Source organism: Aristolochia californica, unplaced genomic scaffold, assembly GCF_029961685.1.
Source record: "Aristolochia californica isolate CCGP_79_NKW_82.1479 unplaced genomic scaffold, dmAriCali1.0.hap1 SCAF_3, whole genome shotgun sequence".
In the NCBI taxonomy this organism is placed as follows: Eukaryota; Viridiplantae; Streptophyta; class Magnoliopsida; order Piperales; family Aristolochiaceae; genus Aristolochia; species Aristolochia californica.
In genome coordinates, this window is record NW_027181992.1 from 3,380,608 (window position 1) to 3,398,673 (window position 18,066).

Below are 18,066 nucleotides of genomic sequence, written 5' to 3' on the forward strand. Positions count from 1 at the left end.
GCGTATCGAGTAGTTGGGGGAAAATGAAAATTTTTTAAAAGGAAAACAACAGAAGCGCTTGCTGAACATATTTACAGTTGCGGTTTTACCCCTCACCACCGCAACAAATTCCTGAAATACTACACGTCGCTCCCGCTGGCGACTGCGCCGCCGAAGCACCTGACGGAGGCAGGACTATTCCGTCGGCAAACAGCCCGTCACCTTCCGCCGGCGCAGCTCCGTACATTAACCGATGTTCTGCTGCGTCGCCGAACCTACGCTCGATTTCGAGAAAATCCGCCAACGAAGTAGCCCTGCTTTCCTCCCTGCAGAGTCTCCACCACCGACGGCCGTGATTTCGCCGTTTCTCCGTCCTTGGACTCTCTCGCCTGGCCGGATTGCCACCGCCAGCGATGGCATTGTTCTTCCCGTCCGAGGAAACCCGGACGGATATCGCCGAGAACGTGACGCCCATAAGAGTACCCAACGTCGTGCTCCGCTCGTGGAAGAACGAGCCCGTGGACTGCCCATCCAAAATGGAAAAAAGGGGTAAACTATGAAAGAGCAATGTTTATGTACAGCAAATGAAAAAAATGAAAACGAATTAATAAAAAATAAAAATAAAAATTCTGACTGGACCTCAGTGTCTAAATCGGAGGAGGAAACAGAGGTAATTGATGGAGAGGAAGGAACCACATCGTCCGCATCATCCATTTGGTGAGGGATTTCCAGATAACTTTCTGGTTTTCCCGAGCGGAGGATCGACTAGCTCTAGCCCTGGGATTTAAAAAACGAACAAAGAGATGAGAAAATAGAAAGACGTCAATGCCCTTCTATTTCTTTACTATAAACGAAAAAGGACCGTCGAGTTCGTTTTCTTCCTAGGGCAAAAAATTCGTATTGCGCCGTTTTTCTCAATCCAATTGGTAAGCGCGAAACCGACTTTGTTGTCTGAATCTGGTTCCTGTAAATGGCAGCGGCCATCTGTCTTGGGCTTCATCAAAATCATGAGTTGGAACGCAACAATCATTCAAAGAAGAACAAATTTGTGAATTGTAAAACTGAAGCAATGGCATGGGTAAGCCTTCAAAAAATAGATAGCAATTGAAGTAATTTGCTAGAATTCATTCGGTGGGTTAGTATAGAATGAATTACACTTCGAGTAAATCATGTCAATTCATTCGTTCAAGTAAAAAACAGGTAATTTGGATTTTTGTAAATCAAACAATTGAAGACGGGCATGTTACTCCTTCCCCCCCTTCCCTTGTGATCCTCCGGATTCCTCCCCCCCCACCTTCCTCCCTCTCAGCCTCCCTCTTGACCTCCGTCGCAAATCATGGGAGGCCGGCCTCCCCCTCTTTCCCTCCCTCCCCCCCGACTTGTTCGCTTTCCTCTCTCTCGACGCAAAGCACGGGAGGCCTCCCCTCTGTCGTAGAGCCTCTCAACCTCCCTCTCTTCTCCCTCTCGGCCTACCGTTAGTGCGCCGCTTCCGTCGCGGTTGCCCGTTGGCCCGCCGTAGTATCCCGCCTCTGAGGAAAACGATAGTTTAATTTTTTCTTAACTTAGGAAAAATTAAACCATCGTAGTAATAAGAATAATGATTTATATTTTTTTATAAAATAATTATTTTTATTTATTTAATATATTCATTTTATAATTACTATATTAAATTAGTGATTTAATAGTCATAATTAAAATATTTGATAAATTATTTTGGTTTAATTATCTCATTGTTATAATTAATTAAACCAATGGTTTTAAATTTTGTGACAATATATTATTAATTAATAATACATAAAAATATATATTATGTTATTGATATATATATATATATATATATTATTGTATTAAATTAGTGGTTTTTAATATTAAAACATATCTTATGTTATTAAAAAAGTTATTTATTTATTTATAATATTTTTTATTTGTATTTATTATTTTTAATAATTTATTATAGTCACATATAATTATTGTATTAATTTATAATAAATTATAATCATTAATTAATATAATATAGTCTTTCATTAATTAGGATATTAATATATTCTGATACTATACGTCACTTATAAGTGTAGTAACCATGTATATTTTGGTATATCATATTATCTGTTTAGGTATATGTTATATTTAATTATATTATAAAATGTTACTCATTCTTTTGTTTATATCATATTTTTCATTCGGGGGCACTAACACTGGAATTTGTTTTCCAATGCACTTGAACTTTTCCACACTAACACCCAAGGATGAGTTGAAGTTGAATCAATTCATTTAAAATGAATTAAATTATTTACTTCATTTCAAGTTCATTGTGGACTAAGCTCGCCTTCATCCCTCTCTCATGTGTACATTCCATACTCTAATGGAATAGACTATGAAACCCCAACACTCCCCTTAGAAAGTCCAATTGATCATACCCACGTTTTTAAGAAAACATGGCTGACAAAATGTTGAACCAAACAGACCCATCAAAGGATTCTGTATCACTAATGAATAGTTGCACTCCTGTTAAACAACAAATGATACCTAATGCCTTTAAACCAGTTTATGACCTTCCTATTTTGATGCTGCAGTTCATGGCCAAATGCAATATGTAATTTCAAAATCCAATTCAAGAGGGACAGAAACGAGAGACCAGAGAAAAGGGAGGTCAAAGGGCCTTCCCCTCTCTCCAATCTCAAATCTCTGATGAAAAGGGGAGAAGGGGGACATTAGTAGAAAGATAAAAAGAGCACAGAGACATGGGGGACGACGGACGGGGTCTTTCACCTTCCCATTGCACGGCCGGCGGCCAGAAGGCCTCCCCTTTCGAATCTAATAACCAAAAGGACAGAATAAAACCAATGTATAACAAAAAATGAGAAGTGTAAGCATATTTCGTTGACAAAAGCTATCAAATGTTATGATTTTGTTTGGTAAACTATCGTCGATAAATTGACATTTGTTGTTAAAAGAGTTCCTGGGTGATGTGCACTGCGGATGGGAAAGAAGCTTCATGGTAGATGACAACTTCAGCCGCCGCCTTCCTCGCCGCGAAGGAAGGAGGGCAGAGTGGATAGAGAAGCACTGGCTCTATCTTTTCCTACTCTCCAAACTTTCAGGAATTTCCTTTCGGCAAATTTAGTTAAATATTACAATACTAAAATCTTATTCAGAGTGTGAACGCACTTTTAATTTAAAACATGCACGAGGGTTCGTCACCCTCCGGTTCTCATGAAAAATCGATCGAGTACACGGGCTCTTTACTGGGGTAGAAGAGGCCAAAGTGTTGTTCTGTTTCTTCCCCCGGCTTCTGGTTCTCATTGAACATGGCAAACAGATAGGTCTCTATTGGGCTTCCTGACCTCTTCGGCGTCCCTCCATGAACATGGCGAATCAGATTCTGATTATAATTTCGTGCATTTTCATATGATGCCGCCGCACTTCCTTGCGATGGCCACCCGCTCTCTGATACCACAACCTCCACATTGGAGGCATCGACTCTCTCCAGAGCGGAGTACAATGCGTCGACCATGGCGTCAAACAGGTTCTGGTACCCAAGCGATCCATCGTGCACGATCACAGAAGAGGCAGTGAACAAGGCATAGGGAAGAGATATGTCAGACGGGTTTCCCAGATAGCTGAAGTAGGGGTAGACATTGGCCAGAAAGGGGGCTCCAGTGCCAACCAGGAAGCGCGCAATGGGCACCAGATACTCGAGCTGGTCGTCTCCGAAAGCCCCTTCAGAGGGAGGGAATGACGTTTTGAGAACTGTCATGGAAACGGCTGTGGACACCTTGATGTTATCCTTCAAACCGGCCGATTCTAATGCTTTGTGAATGTTTTGCATTGCTCCGAGTATAAACTGAGCATTGTTGCTGGGTATCAGCTCATTTCCGACGGCTATGTACTTGAATCTCACGTCCGGCCAAAACGTTCTTATGTTGTTGTCAACCCAGGTACTCGCAGCAGAGGAGCTTGATGCGAATTCTTGTAGATTCTCATTTGGGACATCAACGAGAACCTCAATGTCGGTCCCTCTAAGAGCCTCCAAAGCATCGTGACTTGGGGAATAGAGTCTCAATTTTCCAATGTTATGTGACTTATAAAGATCGATAACTTCCTGTGCTTGGGGGAGATTATCGGCAACCATTCCGTAGCAGACTCCAATCGATTGCCCACCTGTATTGCAATTACATTAGGATTTGCAGAAGAGAGAAAGAGAGAGAGAGAGAGAGAGAGAGAGAGAGAGAGAGAGAGAGAGAAACCTGCAACATCGAGCCTCGGCAGCAGCAGGAAGACGACGTACGACATGAAAAACATAAAGAAGCTAGTCATACTAGTCGACATTGTAGCAAAGAGCAGAATTCTTGCGGAATCATGTTCTGGGTATTTCGGCTTATATACACAAAAAGCAACTCAAGCTTGTATAGTCAAAATTCCGTTTTCTTCGAGTCGTATTTGCTGTAAATGCTCCGTGAACAAGTCTAGCAGACCTCAGCAGCATTTTCCACCCCAAAATACAAGTAAAACATGACTTGAAATCGGAAAATCCGGACCAGGTGATCTTAATATGGGTTGATCATAATAGCAGCTCAAATACACGCCTAAATCTTCTTGAGGCATTTACAATTGCAAGAAGAAATAGACCTGTTACCGTCCTTGACAGGTTCATCACAACTGCAGTATTAAATACGGTTTTAATGGGGAGACCTCCGAGTCTAAGGAAGACTTTTGGGTTCGTGAATTCCGTCAGAGACTGATTGACGAGAAGGAATTAAGGAACTGATTAAATAGTTGGTCAATTGATTAACATCGATAAGGAGTTTAGGCTCCCTACAAGAGAAATGAGCCCCTGGTTCTTCTATTCACACGTCACTGGGTGGTTGATCCGTAAAAAAAGTTAAAAAAACATTTGCGATTAGGGGCTTATCAATGGGTTGAGTTTACCTAAATCCAAACCCAATTCAAATCCTTAAAAAAAATCCAATGGATATATCCATTAAGAGTTGAATAAGCATATTAGATTCGTATTGGATTCTTAATATATATCTAATATTAGATACGTGCATGCATGCAGCGGTATGTGAAACCACTGGTGCGTATAGAGCTTCCTATTATCAATCATGTAAGAAACAATTCAAACGACCAATTACTCCAAAAAGAAGTTGAATTTGGGAAGGCATTGCATGTATCAAAACCTCTCAGAGAAATGGGTTGCAGTTCCGTCCAAATCCAATTACAAAACTGGATTGCAACCATAGGATAATGAACGTAGAATCTTTTCTTTAGAAAATGACAGAAACCCAGAATGATGCTACAACTCTCCAGCCTCCTCTACCTCACTTTCTCTCCATAATATGACAGAGAAAACTGAGTAAAATTTCCAAATTTACCCTCTCTCGAAGGAGGAGGAAATGTGAACGATGAAACCTCTCCAGTACGGACCGAAGGAGGAAAGGCGAACGCCGAAACCTCTCAATCTCTGGGAATTATAGGGGCCGAGATGGCAAGACTAGTGGGACTGGTTACAGGTACTCTTCCCCCTCCTCCCTTGTTGTCTCCTTTTCCTTCTTCCGCATAAATTGGCAAACAGACCATCCTCCATCGGAAAACTGATAATGTCATCATCGTAATAACCCATTCTCTTTGCTTGCTATTTATCTGAACTTCTCCCGCACAACAATCCTTCTCTCTGCCCGCTTTCGTCTTTCTCATATTTGTCCACCCTCTTTTCTCTCTCTCTCTCTCTCAGAAATAAAAAATGATGATCTTCTTTTGCAATCATTATAAAGGTTCAGATTTTGCCTTGTGCATTTTTCTTCGTTCCTTTCTTGAAATGGTTATCTGTCTATTCTTTTCTCTGTCTCTCCCTTTTTTCGTTCCGAGATAATTGAAATTTTAGAGTAAAAGAGTGCTGAACTGCTAGCACCGCCGACAAGGGCATGCTATCTGAAGGTCCAGCCGATCACTTAGACCGACTGCAACTGCTCATACAATTCCGAGTTTGAAGGTTGGATTTGTTTGTTATGACTTGATTAATCGAAGAAGATGATTTTGATTTGATTGGTGCTACACTAGAATAAAAGTTGATCTTTACAATCCTTGGTTTCTTGCTTGCTCAAAACCAATAATATTTACTTTTCTATGAACACATTACTAACATAGGATTGATTGCAGAAAGTGATGCTTAATTATTTTTTTCTTTTTTTGACTAACTCCTTCAAGCTTTAATTTTATACATGTATAATTTTATATAAATTTATTTAACATGTAATTTATGCAAAATTTTAAATATAAGTTGGAAGTCAGACCTAACTCGAACTCAAAATCAAACTCAGTTAAATTATTAAACTCAAACCCGATTCCAATTTTAAACTCGAGGCTGGGTTAGGCTCAAGTTCGAGTACGAAGTATTTAAATCAAACCCAACTAGAACATATGCAGGTTCGAGCTTGGCTGGACTCGATGCCACCCTTATTCTCCACCTCAAAAATAAGATTTGAAAAATTTCTGCAAACTGTTGTAGACAACTTATAATTCATTCAACACTTCTCTTTTAACCTACCCCAAGCAAACAAACTCAAAGCGTGTGACCTCATCTTAGCTTATGTTCCCAATCATGTCCAATTTTTGAAATTTTCATTTCTTTGAATCATATAATCAGTTTAAGAAGCTGCTAGCAAGAAGGAAAAATAAGTTCCGATACATTAAGGAACCTAAACGTTACAGAACAAAGAAAGTTAGCCAAACAGATAAATGAGAATGAAATAATATAGGCATCCAATCAATAGAAACTAATCATCTCATGTTGCTGAAGAGAAGAATTACTACAAAAAGGAGCACCATTTTACCAAACAAATAACTGTGTAAAGTTGGATAGAAGCCACTGGTTTAAAGAAGAGAAGCACAACAGTCCCTCCAGATTGAAGGATGGTAATGTTTTTGTTGGATGTGGTTTAATCAAATTTTTTTGCTTTTTCCTCTTCAAGAAAAAAAGAAAGTTATGTAATACTTGACCTTTTCATTGAATCCCAACAAAATCTCTCAAACAGTATCATGAAGGAAAAATGATATCAGCCAGAAGATGATATGCAAGATACTATTCATGTCAGTATACATTCAAATTACACTTTTATATCGAAAATTTGTGATTCATCAACCCATGGCATACTTAAGTGAGTCTCCTGAACCTAGGAAGAAAAAATAGGAGAGAAAGAAATCAGCTATAAAAATACTAACAAGAGAGATAACCACCGCTGAAGTTGTTGAGTCACCAACCCCTTTGGCTCCACCAAGAGTGGTCACTCCCCACGCACAGCTCACTATAGCAATAATTGCTCCAAATACATTAGCCTTCAGCAAGGCACTAATTATGTCCCATGGTCTCAGAGCCCTACGTGCTGAATCTAATATAATGTTAATACTAACACCATAGATGCCATCTGCCAGAAGTGCACTTGATGCTAAACTAATGGAGAAACAGAGCAGAGTCAGAACTGGTAGTGCCACACTAGTAGCAATTACTCTTGGAGTGACTAGGTAATCCACTGGATTGGTTCCAAGAACACGCAAGGTATCAGTCTGCTCAGAAACCTGCATGGTGCCTAGTTCTGCAGCAAAAGCACTTCCAACCCGGCCGGCCACAACCACCGCTGTAACCACTGGACTGAGCTCCCGTGAGAAGGCCAAAGCTAATACACCTCCCACAGAGCGATTTAAACCCAACCTTGTGAACTCTCTGACAAATTGAATGGTGAAGGCCATGCCTACAAAAGCAGAGGTTAAGAGGCAGACTCCAACTGACCGGGGTCCAACACGCTCCAACTGCTGGAGAGTGTTTCTATAATGGATTTTTCCCTTCAAAGTGCGTGCAGTCACCTGGCCTGCCAGGAGGAAGACCGAGAGGCCTCGCCAGAGGTATCTTGGAGGGGTCCATCTTGCAAGGAGGGGTTTCGGCTCTGGGTTGGGTGGCGGGCCATTATTTATGCCATCTTCAGGGACGCGGACTGAATTTGGGGAAGCTTGGCATCGAAATCGAAATTGTAAATTATTGGGTTTGTAGAACCTACACTGAAGAAATCCTTCGGGTAAAACAAACTTGGCAATGATGATATTCCGATTTGGAGGTTCTAGTTTCCACCTGCTGCCTAGTTTAATTCTGGGTTCTTGTCTGCAAATTGAATCAAGTTAAGAGTCAGGAATAGAGATAGATAGAGAGAGAGAGAGAGAGAGAGAGAGATTACCCTTTGATGCAAGATGATAATGAAGGAAAACAAGGTGCAGTTGACATGGTTCTGTGGCTCAACTGCGCCTCATCTTCCCTTACCCATGGGATGCTTCCGTTTTTCTAGGTGGCCTGGATGCGGGTTTTCCTAGCAAAAGAGAAGATGACTGAAACTCAAAAACAGAGTTCAGTTGAGAGAATGACCGAAGACTACCTAGAACAAAATTCTTCTTTTAACTGTAAAAATACAAAAACTACTTGTAATAAAAATATCAGAAACCACTATCAAACAATACACAGTAAAGCAAAATTTCACACATTGATATTAATTACCACCGAACGTACTTACAGCAAATGGAATATTGGCAGCCGGTCGCGTTCGGAGAAGAATTTGCTAATTCTTACTCAGCCCCCTGGATCACTTCCCGGCCCCTTCACTTGCTATAACTAGGGCGGAGATGACGAAAGCGCTAGATTTAAGAAACGACCAATAAAACGGCAAATGAAAAATAAAAAGAGAAAATGAACAAAGGAATACAAAATCGATTAAAAAAAAATCTCAAGTAGGTAAATTATAAAAAATTGACACTTTGTCTGCAGTGTGATGATCACAGGAGGAGAGGAGAAAAGTTTCCCACCCAGTAGCTGCCAAAAAAACGCTCGGAGCGCTCAGCCTCAGCGTCTACAACCACGAAAGCTTCTATTGGAGTTGGCTTAAGAAGACGAATCCGAGGGTAATGTGTTAGGTCGACGGAGAGGAAAGAGAAATTATCTGAACATCGTCTAGATCAGGTGCCGGAAAAAAGAGAACTTATTACTGTGTAAGCAACCCCTGACGCCTCTTTTAACTAGACCACCTGTAAGCCCAGACCAGGCCCATATTTGAATAACTGGATCAATTAAAAAGATGAAAAGATGGACTTCAAAATGCTCTAAATGCCATTACGTGAATAATTTATCCATAAACTAGTTAAATTAAGAGGACCAAGCCCAATTTGACCAGATTCTAAGCCCATGTCATAATCCCATCCTCTTTCTCCAAGTCATCGCCCATTCTTCAGAGCTTGATTCACAACCCGAGCTTGATTCCCGGATCATTTACGGACTTGAACCGTGTTAAATCCCCGTTGGTCTCGGGAGAGAAAGACTTGTTTCTAAACTAGCAAAATCGTCAAACGGGACATCAAAAGTGGGAATTTGATTGTTGGAAATGTCTTCTTCAATCTCGTGCAGGTGAACTTGGTTTGTTCCTGTCCAATACTTGCCGGTAGGGGTGGCTTCGAACCGAGCCGGCTCGAGTTCGGCTCAGTGCTGGCTTGGTTCGATTCGTTATCTATCAAGCTCGAGCTCTGAAATCGGTTCATTTACTTTAACGAGCCGAGCTCAATCGAAACCAGGTTCGATTCATCGGCTCACGAGCCGGCTCGAGGTGAGTCAGGATCGGGGGAGCGGGAGCGAGGGCGTGAGTGTGAGCGAGAGTGACGGGGGGAAATTTTTTTCCTCCCCTCGTCACCGCCTAGCCCCTCCCTAAATTTTCCCCCTCGTCACCGCCGAGCCCCTCCCTTCGGCTGTTGTCGCCGCCTCTACTGCCATCGACAGCTGCTCGTCGGCTGCCTCTGTGACCGTTCGTTCGATTTCTTCCCCTCCTCCTTGTCGCCGTCATCGTAGCCGTCCTCCCCGGCGTCGTAACCCTCTTCCCTCCACGTCGTCTCGGCGAAAAACTTGAACCAGTAAGTTCCTCCCTCCCCCACGCGAAAATGATTTCGCACGTGTGAGATCATAAAGTAAAAAAAAAAAAATTCCTTAAACTCTCCTTCCTCGTAGCTTTTGAAAAAAATTTAAAATACATTTTATAGAAATAAGTTTCTATGATGTCTCATGTTTTTTTAAACATTTTTCTAATTAAAAAATTTTATTAAATTTTTTTATTAAAAATCATATAATTTTCTAAGTAAAATTTTCCTACCAAAATAGGGTAGAAAACTGTATAGAAATTTTTTGAATAAACATATAACAGTTGATGTTGTAATACTTTTAGCATGAAAAAATTTTCATTGCAATTTTGTGTTTGACATTTTATTTGATTAAAAATTTATCGATAAGTATAATAATATATTTGATTGATTATTAATTTTTATTTATATCCCTAGAAGAGGCAATAAAAGGTCCATTTAACTTTCCTGAGAAATTTTTAAAATATTTCTTGTAATTTTCTAATAAGTCAATAATAGTAATAGGATTTTATTTAAAGATTTTTTTGGGAATATGTATCATAGGAAAATATTTTTAGTTTTTCCTAGAATATAAATTTTCATCTGGGGGCACTAAAGAGGCCATAGTAAATTTATAGCCAGATTCAAAAATTACAAAACAAGCTAGACAACAATTGGAGTAAAAAACATTAATATTGATGCATTTTAATCTATTATTAAAATTCAATCTTGAACCTCCTCTATCATTATTTTTTTAAATGTATGTATAATTTTATATATAATTTATTCGAAGTCACCCCTACGTGCGAGATCATAAAAAAGGGGAAAGAAAACTCTTTGTCCCTTCCTCATGGCTCTTGAAGAAATTGAAAAAATATTTTAGTAGAAATGCGTTTCTAGAGACTATTAGTGGTTTTTTCAATAAATATTGAAAAATATTTTTAATAGAAATATAGGGACAATTAGCGCCTTAGGTTTTTTTGAAAATATTTTTTTAATTATAAATTCTTGTTAAAAAATCATATAATTTTATAAGTAAGATTTTCTTGCCAAGATGGGCAAGAAACCCGTATAGAAAATTTTTGAATAAGTATTTGATAGTTGATGATATAATCCTTTTAGCATGAGGCAATTTTCATATCAATTTTGTGTTTGATATTTTATTTGATTAAAATTTATCGATAGGTATAATAATATATTATATTAATTATTAATTATTATTTATTTCCTTAGAAAAGGTAATAAGAGGTCCATTTAACTTTCCTAAAAAATTTTAAAATATTTCTTGTAATTTTCTAGTAAGTCTCTAATAGTAATAGGATTTTATTTAAAGGATTTATAGTTTTTATTTGGGTGATTGTAAATTGGTAGTGATATTTTATTTAATTTTGTTATGTTTGATTATTGTATGAAATTTATTCATAATGTTATGCATTGTATGAAGTGTTAAGACTATTTTATGGAGTGTATAAATAATATCACGGAGTGTTTATGGAGTATTTATATAGGTATTATGTATATAGATTATGCTCAATTTTAAGTAGAGGTCATACCCAATCTTATACATGTATTATATATATAGGTTATGTCCAATTTTACGTAGAGGTCGTACCCAATTTTATGTAAAATATATACATAATTTTATATACTTTATTTTATATATATTTTTTGAAAAGTTTTAAATGTATGTTGAAGCTCGAGTTCGGCTCGCACTCGGTTAAAATTTTTGGGCTCGAACTCGATAATAATTTTAAGCTCGAGACGAGGTTCGGATCGAAGCTTGAGTCAAACATAGGCAAGTTCGGGTTTGGGCTCGACTCGGCTCGATGCCACCCCAACTCGCCGGATACGGATTTTCCCGGGGCCACTACATGGATAAAGCTCATCCCAGAGATTTTCAAGCAATCAAAATCGTGGTGAGTCTGTTGACCCGAGGAAAGTTCCAGGAAATATGGTGCTTGACTCGTGAGCTTGACAAGAGAGTGATTGTCTCGATAATGGAGTTGGAAATTTACCCAAGAGGCACGAGGAATGACTTCCAAGCTTGCAATCCCTATCGGCTTTCAAGTGGGCTTATGTTTTCTACGGCGTATTGACTGGGCAGAAACAATTGGAAACCGCAGAGAAGTTTAATGTCGTCGACTCTCTATATTCCATACCTCCTTTCTTCTATAAAATCAACCATTGAGTTTCACTAGGATCATCACTATCTCCATGGCTATCTTCTCTTTAGCTACAAGTAGTTTTTCCATGGCGGCAACTTTCCTTCTGGTGGGAGTTCTGATTGGCACCTGTGGTATTGCAGGTTATTATCTGTTTTTCTTATTACTGTATTGAATTGATCTTTATGTTAATTGATATTAGTAATGTCTGACTCCTGTGTTTGAGGATTATTAACTCTAAAATCAAATGCAGAGGGGCAATCCATCCACGTTTCTTTCAGAATAACGATACGAGATCCACTACCCTCACTGCCCCCAGATCGTCACTCATCACACATATTTGGAAGAACGGCGCGGAGTCCAGAGGAGCTCAGGCCAGTCTCTAGTGTTCATGTGAATCTGCGTCTAACAATCAAACTACTCTTGCAAATGGCAGCCGATCCATCTGCTGCAGATGCATGGGTTCAAAGAAACATAAGGAACCAAAGCCCTCATCTCTACAGAGTCTCCATTCCCAGCGAAGAAAACATCCCTTTTGGCCAAGAAAGCCACGTACTTTCCGCCATGCAGAACATTTTCGATTCACTTGCTGCAGCTGGGCTACAAGACCAGGTTAGGCTTTCCAAAGAAGATGATCAGAATTCACAGAATAACATCTTCTCTCCCTCTAGATGCTCTTGCGGACATGATGCCCACACAGCCACCAGGGCCCCAACTGCATCGAAAATGTACCAAGATGCTGGAGGTCCTAGGGAAATTTCCATTCCTATGCCCTTCTTCACTTCTCCATCCGATGTACCTTACGACCAGCAGGCCAGGTACAGAAACCCTTTTGATGCATATGATCAAAATGGTGGATCCAATGTGAGGACCGTCTCGTTTGGTGAAGGGCCTGGTGAAAGTATTAGCATCCCCACGGTCGAGGGTCGGAAAAAGAGTGTGGATCAAATCCAGCGAGCCAAATGGAGAGCCTCCAAGAGGTCCGGGAGAGCTACAGAGGAGCCGGAAAGGGTGGAGCTGCACAAATTTGAACCAGTCTACGGAAAGAAACAACCGGAGTACCAGATCAGCTTCGCTTGAATCTTGTAACTGGGTAAGAGAGGAGATTACTAATAAGTTCAACTGACAGAGCTTATCCCTCCTTCCCTCCTCCCTCCATTATATTATCCACAAGGTTATCTAAATTAGAAGATGTATTTAGCTATTTGAACTACATATTAATAATAATAATAATAACATTTCTCTATTTCTCTTATGCAAAGAAGTTTTTTGATTTAGTTTAATAAATTAGCATAAGACTCTAATCACTACATCACCCTTTGTAAGGCGACATTTAATAACATGTATATATTAATAAACCTTAATCCAAGGTACATGTCAGGTGTAGACAGGTAGATTTCAGCAATTGTAAAAGCACAATGACTCGTCCCCTCTGCTCTAAATCAAGACTCGAGTCAAGTGTCCATAATGGGCTTAAATGATTCATTGACTGGAGCACCAACCAATTGCATCTGTCTTAATCGAACCTTTTGTAGTCAATTGACCAAGAGGTACTCAGAACAATAAAGGGTCTGTCTGTTTGGTGAGAGAAATGAAAGAAGAAGGGTCGTATGGAAGCTTAAGCATGAGCTGAAAGGGCTACAAATAAACAAAATGAAGACATTTCTGCTTCTAGAAATTAAAAGCATATTTCCGACTGTGTAGGCTCAAAAAACTAAATCAATCAAGAGATTAGGAGCTTATGTATTCTTCTAGCTGGAGAGCTTCTCCGATTTCAATCAAGAGAAAAAGTCTGATACTGAAAAATGAAAATAAACACAATCATGTCTTAAATCCAACCCACCAAAACAAATTGATTTCAACTCAAATTCCAAATGTACACTGCAGTTACAGTAGATACATGTTTAGCTCCAAAGCAAGTGCACATCACACTTTGTCAAGCATTTCTCTCCACTACTCCACTAATCTCAGAAATAATACATGAAAAAAGGAGTCAGAAACTGAAACAAATTCCTTCCCTTTGCTTGCTCCAGGACTCCAGAATAACCACAAGGAAAGGCAACAATCAGTGATAAAAACATAATTTGCTGCTCTGATAGAGGTTAGTCTGTGTAACCCACGTTTTATCTACTATCATCTGATAGCATTCTTTCGATCCCAATTTAGCAATGAGGTTTCTGAGTCTATACTAAGATCTTTCCAGGACTTGTGTGATTTAACTGGACCTGCAAGACCCCTTAAGCGTGGAGACCTTTGCTGAGGTGCATGAGACCTTCTGATCCTGTCAATGCTCACCTCATTATTCAGTGGAAGAAAAGGAGAGAGTCTGTGCTTAGAGGGTGAATACTGATCAGAACCACCGTCTGTAGTTCCCAGCCGCTGCTTAGGCGTACTAATTGACCTAAACTTTGCTTTAGCTGACTCAGTTGAAGCCATGTAACTTGGGATAGCTGAAGTGCTCGAAAAAGATTCATCATCCCTAATCAAACTTTTCTCCGGTAGATGAAACGATTTCCTTCGAAGTGAAAATTGAGACGGAGATTGTCTTAGATGTGTCTCTTCCATTTTATCTATATATTCTGAATCTAAACAGACAGGCATATCTGACACATGAATTTGACATTCATGGTTATTCTGGTCATTCTTAATAAATGGCTCTTCCTCTGGTGCTTCCCTTCTCCATGGTTGGGCATCAACCCATTGCTCTAACCAGCTCCAATTCGAATTTAGTTTGTTGTGTTCAGGTCCAGGTTCCAATGTCCTTGAAGTTGTTTGTTTTTTAGCATTTCTCCCCTCCTGCTAAAAGTGTTATTATAAGCACTAGAACATAAAAGATTTAGCTAAAGAGATCTATGTAATGGGTTTACTTTCTGGTGGTGAACTAGATGTTTCTACATCATATAACTTCTAATGCCTGTTGCTAATTATTGCAAGTTCTAATAAAAAAGAAGAATATTTAAACAACAACTCAGTTTACCTTTCTCCCGGTCATTCCTTTCTCTTGCTTGTGCAGCTGCCCTGTTTCTTGAAATGTTCGGTCGTTTTCTGCCATTTTGATTCTCATCGAGTTCACCTGTGACTGAATTTTCATAATGGATTGCAAACTCTTGAAAGTTGTTCTTGCTTGGCGCCTCACTGCTCTGCCTCGGACCATGGCTTGGACCTTTATTAATGCCCTAAGTGCACGCAGTGCTTTCCTTGCCTGTTCATGCACATGAAGGTTTTACATCATTTACATTAAACAAATCAATCAAGATGTAAACAGCAATGAATCATGTACATTCCAAACCATAGCTATTTTTATTTCTTACTTATATCAATGGGAAGGAGACAGACTAGGCCATTGAACTGTTCCAGATGGGTTGTGTATAGATGATGGCTATAGAAACTTCTATAGTTGGTCCTAATTCATTGATGAGCAACTATCACTTTTAAGTCTTATCAGGGTTTTCATTTTATTCCTAAACATGCATTTAGGCTGATGGCAATCACATAAGGTAGGAAACTACCAAAGGTTCTCATGGAAGAGCATGCCCCAATATTTTCAGGAGCCCTACTGAGGCAATGCAGCAGGGAAAGGGGCTTTTAATTATTTTAAATCATAGAAGAGACTTAAAGATGGCATCTCTAGTGGTCAATGTTTCACCAATGGATCAGAAATTTTCAGCAAGAAAAAAGAAGAGAATCGCCATCCAAGATTCTAATACAGAAATATGAAAATCAAATATTCATAACTAAAAGAGTCAAAAGGCACTCACCAGATAACCCCTGAAGGCAGTCTGAATCTTAATGGCTGCCATTTCACGACTTCTGAGATCACTTTGTCGTTGCCATGTTGGGGTTCTTGTAAGACGCACAACCTCAGCTGCAGCTTTGGCAGCTGCCACAGCAGCCTCAGCAGCAGCGGTTGTAGCAATGGCAACGGCCATAGCATGTTTGCTCTGTTCTTCCTCAACTTCATTCAGTGTTCGTTCTATACGTGCGGATGAGGCTGCAATTGCCGGAAGGCTTTTCCTGGATTTAAGCCACCCGAATAGAAAAACTCTCTTCTCTGGCTACATTACAATCCGCTCATTAGAATGTTCTTGATTTTGACATACATAAAAATAAAAATGAGGAACATGAACCAGATAATAGAATAAGCCAGTAGCCAAAATTAACTACCTTGTCTAGTTTCGATTTTTTCTCTGTGCCAAAGAGTGCCTTAAACCGGTGTAACCAGCTCTTCTTTTTTGCCATTGAGAATCATTAAGAGATGCTTGGAAGAGCATGAAAGCCTAGAAAAACAGATCAACCATTTTTACAAGTAAACGAAATTCAGCAAGAACTGCAAAACACAAGAGAACAAGGCAGATGGAGATAAAGATGGAAGAATATAGTGCGGGAAAGGAGCTAGAACAGAGGCAAAAAGCCTGCTTTCATAAACAATTCAATCCTGTAGAGTCCTAGTTATATAATCCAGAAATAGTTGCAAAAATAGGACAGTTAATATAAACCACACTTGCAAAAAGGAATCACATAGCTCGGTGTCGATTAGGCAACAACAATCAAAAGATTAAGAAAACACCCGATACCTGTGATCACCAAACCAAAGACAGCATACTGCGGAGAGCCCAAGAATACCTTCAACAAGTCGAATAGACCACAGACAGGATTCGCTTGGTCTCTGTGCAAGAGCCAACTGAGCTCCTTCACAGCTTCCTACTTACAAATCGCCTTTTTTCAACACAGAAATCACCTAAAAGACTGGGGAAGATGGCCGCAAGAGGCAAGTCCCGAGTCCAGCCTTTCTGCTTTTACCATCTGGTTTCTCTTTATCAGCAACAAGCCAGCTGCTGGTAGAATGTGGGCCTGAAAGCAAGAAATGTCATGATAAAGCCAGACTAGTTGCTCTTTCAGCCTCGCGCTCAGTGTTTTCTTTTTTTCCTTTTTTCCTCGTTTACTTTACGATTAATACGCTCGTTCAGAACCCTTACTTTTCTTTGCTTGCAGACAACGAAGACAGTTAACAACTTGCACTCCCACTTCTAACACGAAGAAAGCAGCCATTAATATAACTCGAATAGACTCGTAACAAATTAATCCAGAAATTACTGATAAACTCAAGGGGCGGACCTGTTTCCTAGTCATCACCCACTTGTTACATGAACTGAAAAGTACTGCAATTATTCTCTGAAACCTGCATTTGCATGTAGTCCTGGACGGACATGGCCGATCTGCCACTTCGAGAATTCGGTCAAGGAGACATTGATAGCCTCAAACAGTAACGTGGGAACTCTTTCAGAGAGGCATTATGGGTAATTATGGCCAGTTTCGAGTGCCAAAGCACAGAAGCACTCTTCTCCCAGCTTGGCCCCTTCAACAGCTGTTACAGCCACTCTGTCTGTACTTTTTTCCGTTCTCGACCTCCGCCTTCTTCTCCACCCCTTTTCCTCTTTCCCCAGACAAGATTCTCTCTCTCTCTCGCGCGCGCGCGCGCGGATGGCTAACAGTATCCAGTGCATTAATGAGTAACAAGTGGAGGGCAGTACACCTAACTCGAATAAGTAAGGTGGACCAACAGTTATTCAGTATCAAATTCACCCATTACCAATTTCATGTTGGCATCAGACAATCACAAGAGCAGGTATAGATTAAAAAACCAAAAGGGAAGAATAAAAGGGGTCATAACTGTTACTAACGGCATAAGCAGCTTCATTCTTCAACCTCCGAGATGGATGATACCAGAGAAGCGGCCATGGACGTTGCTGTTTTGTTTTAATTCAGACAGATTGTTTTTCATGTCAGACACAGTTTATCTTGTCAAGATCAGGGATGCTACTCGGACCTTAACAAGGCAGTATGTGTGAGATGTTTGATTTGTTTTTACTTCAATTTTAGGCCTTGTGGGTTCAGATGTTTCATTTTGTTCGGCTAAGAACAGGTCACTTCTCTGGCTAGTACGAGAGAAATGATTAAGCTTTATGATTATGATGAAACGAAACCTAGAATGAAAAATGCAGCTTTT

At 39.8% G+C, this 18,066-nt stretch overlaps 5 protein-coding genes across 6 annotated transcripts; 1 reads left to right on the top strand and 4 right to left on the bottom strand.

The window, feature by feature from the left end:
* Positions 1 to 13: 13 nt before the first annotated feature.
* LOC137960485 (uncharacterized protein At3g17950-like) lies at positions 14 to 762 on the bottom strand. Its single transcript, XM_068808119.1, has 2 exons — positions 619 to 762; positions 14 to 502 (listed from the first exon to the last, which is right to left on the bottom strand). The coding sequence occupies exons 1-2, from the start codon at positions 691 to 693 to the stop codon at positions 86 to 88; spliced, it is 492 nt and encodes a 163-aa protein (XP_068664220.1). The 5' UTR covers positions 694 to 762; the 3' UTR covers positions 14 to 85.
* Positions 763 to 3,098: 2,336 nt separating this feature from the next.
* On the bottom strand, positions 3,099 to 4,314 carry LOC137958920 (glucan endo-1,3-beta-glucosidase-like). Its single transcript, XM_068806130.1, has 2 exons — positions 4,227 to 4,314; positions 3,099 to 4,140 (listed from the first exon to the last, which is right to left on the bottom strand). The coding sequence occupies exons 1-2, from the start codon at positions 4,306 to 4,308 to the stop codon at positions 3,191 to 3,193; spliced, it is 1,032 nt and encodes a 343-aa protein (XP_068662231.1). The 5' UTR covers positions 4,309 to 4,314; the 3' UTR covers positions 3,099 to 3,190.
* A 2,480-nt stretch (positions 4,315 to 6,794) lies between these two features.
* On the bottom strand, positions 6,795 to 8,971 carry LOC137959877 (protein TRIGALACTOSYLDIACYLGLYCEROL 1, chloroplastic-like). The gene is made up of 4 exons (XM_068807282.1): positions 8,824 to 8,971; positions 8,535 to 8,655; positions 8,205 to 8,333; positions 6,795 to 8,131 (listed from the first exon to the last, which is right to left on the bottom strand). Exons 3-4 carry the CDS (start codon positions 8,249 to 8,251, stop codon positions 7,117 to 7,119), a joined length of 1,062 nt encoding a protein of 353 aa, XP_068663383.1. The 5' UTR covers positions 8,252 to 8,333; positions 8,535 to 8,655; positions 8,824 to 8,971; the 3' UTR covers positions 6,795 to 7,116.
* Positions 8,972 to 12,060: 3,089 nt separating this feature from the next.
* LOC137958921 (lichenase-like) lies at positions 12,061 to 13,255 on the top strand. Its single transcript, XM_068806131.1, has 2 exons — positions 12,061 to 12,202; positions 12,313 to 13,255. The coding sequence occupies exons 1-2, from the start codon at positions 12,112 to 12,114 to the stop codon at positions 13,137 to 13,139; spliced, it is 918 nt and encodes a 305-aa protein (XP_068662232.1). The 5' UTR covers positions 12,061 to 12,111; the 3' UTR covers positions 13,140 to 13,255.
* A 603-nt stretch (positions 13,256 to 13,858) lies between these two features.
* LOC137959944 (protein IQ-DOMAIN 11-like) lies at positions 13,859 to 16,942 on the bottom strand. 2 transcript variants are annotated; one of them, XM_068807370.1, is made up of 5 exons: positions 16,634 to 16,942; positions 16,224 to 16,336; positions 15,818 to 16,114; positions 15,037 to 15,261; positions 13,859 to 14,855 (listed from the first exon to the last, which is right to left on the bottom strand). In XM_068807370.1, the coding sequence occupies exons 2-5, from the start codon at positions 16,296 to 16,298 to the stop codon at positions 14,193 to 14,195; spliced, it is 1,260 nt and encodes a 419-aa protein (XP_068663471.1). In that variant the 5' UTR covers positions 16,299 to 16,336; positions 16,634 to 16,942; the 3' UTR covers positions 13,859 to 14,192. The 2 variants fall into 2 exon arrangements, with proteins under 2 accessions (XP_068663471.1, XP_068663472.1); XM_068807371.1 differs by lacking the exon at positions 16,634 to 16,942 and having other exon boundaries at positions 15,818 to 16,110; positions 16,224 to 16,290.
* Between the last annotated feature and the right edge of the window lie 1,124 nt (positions 16,943 to 18,066).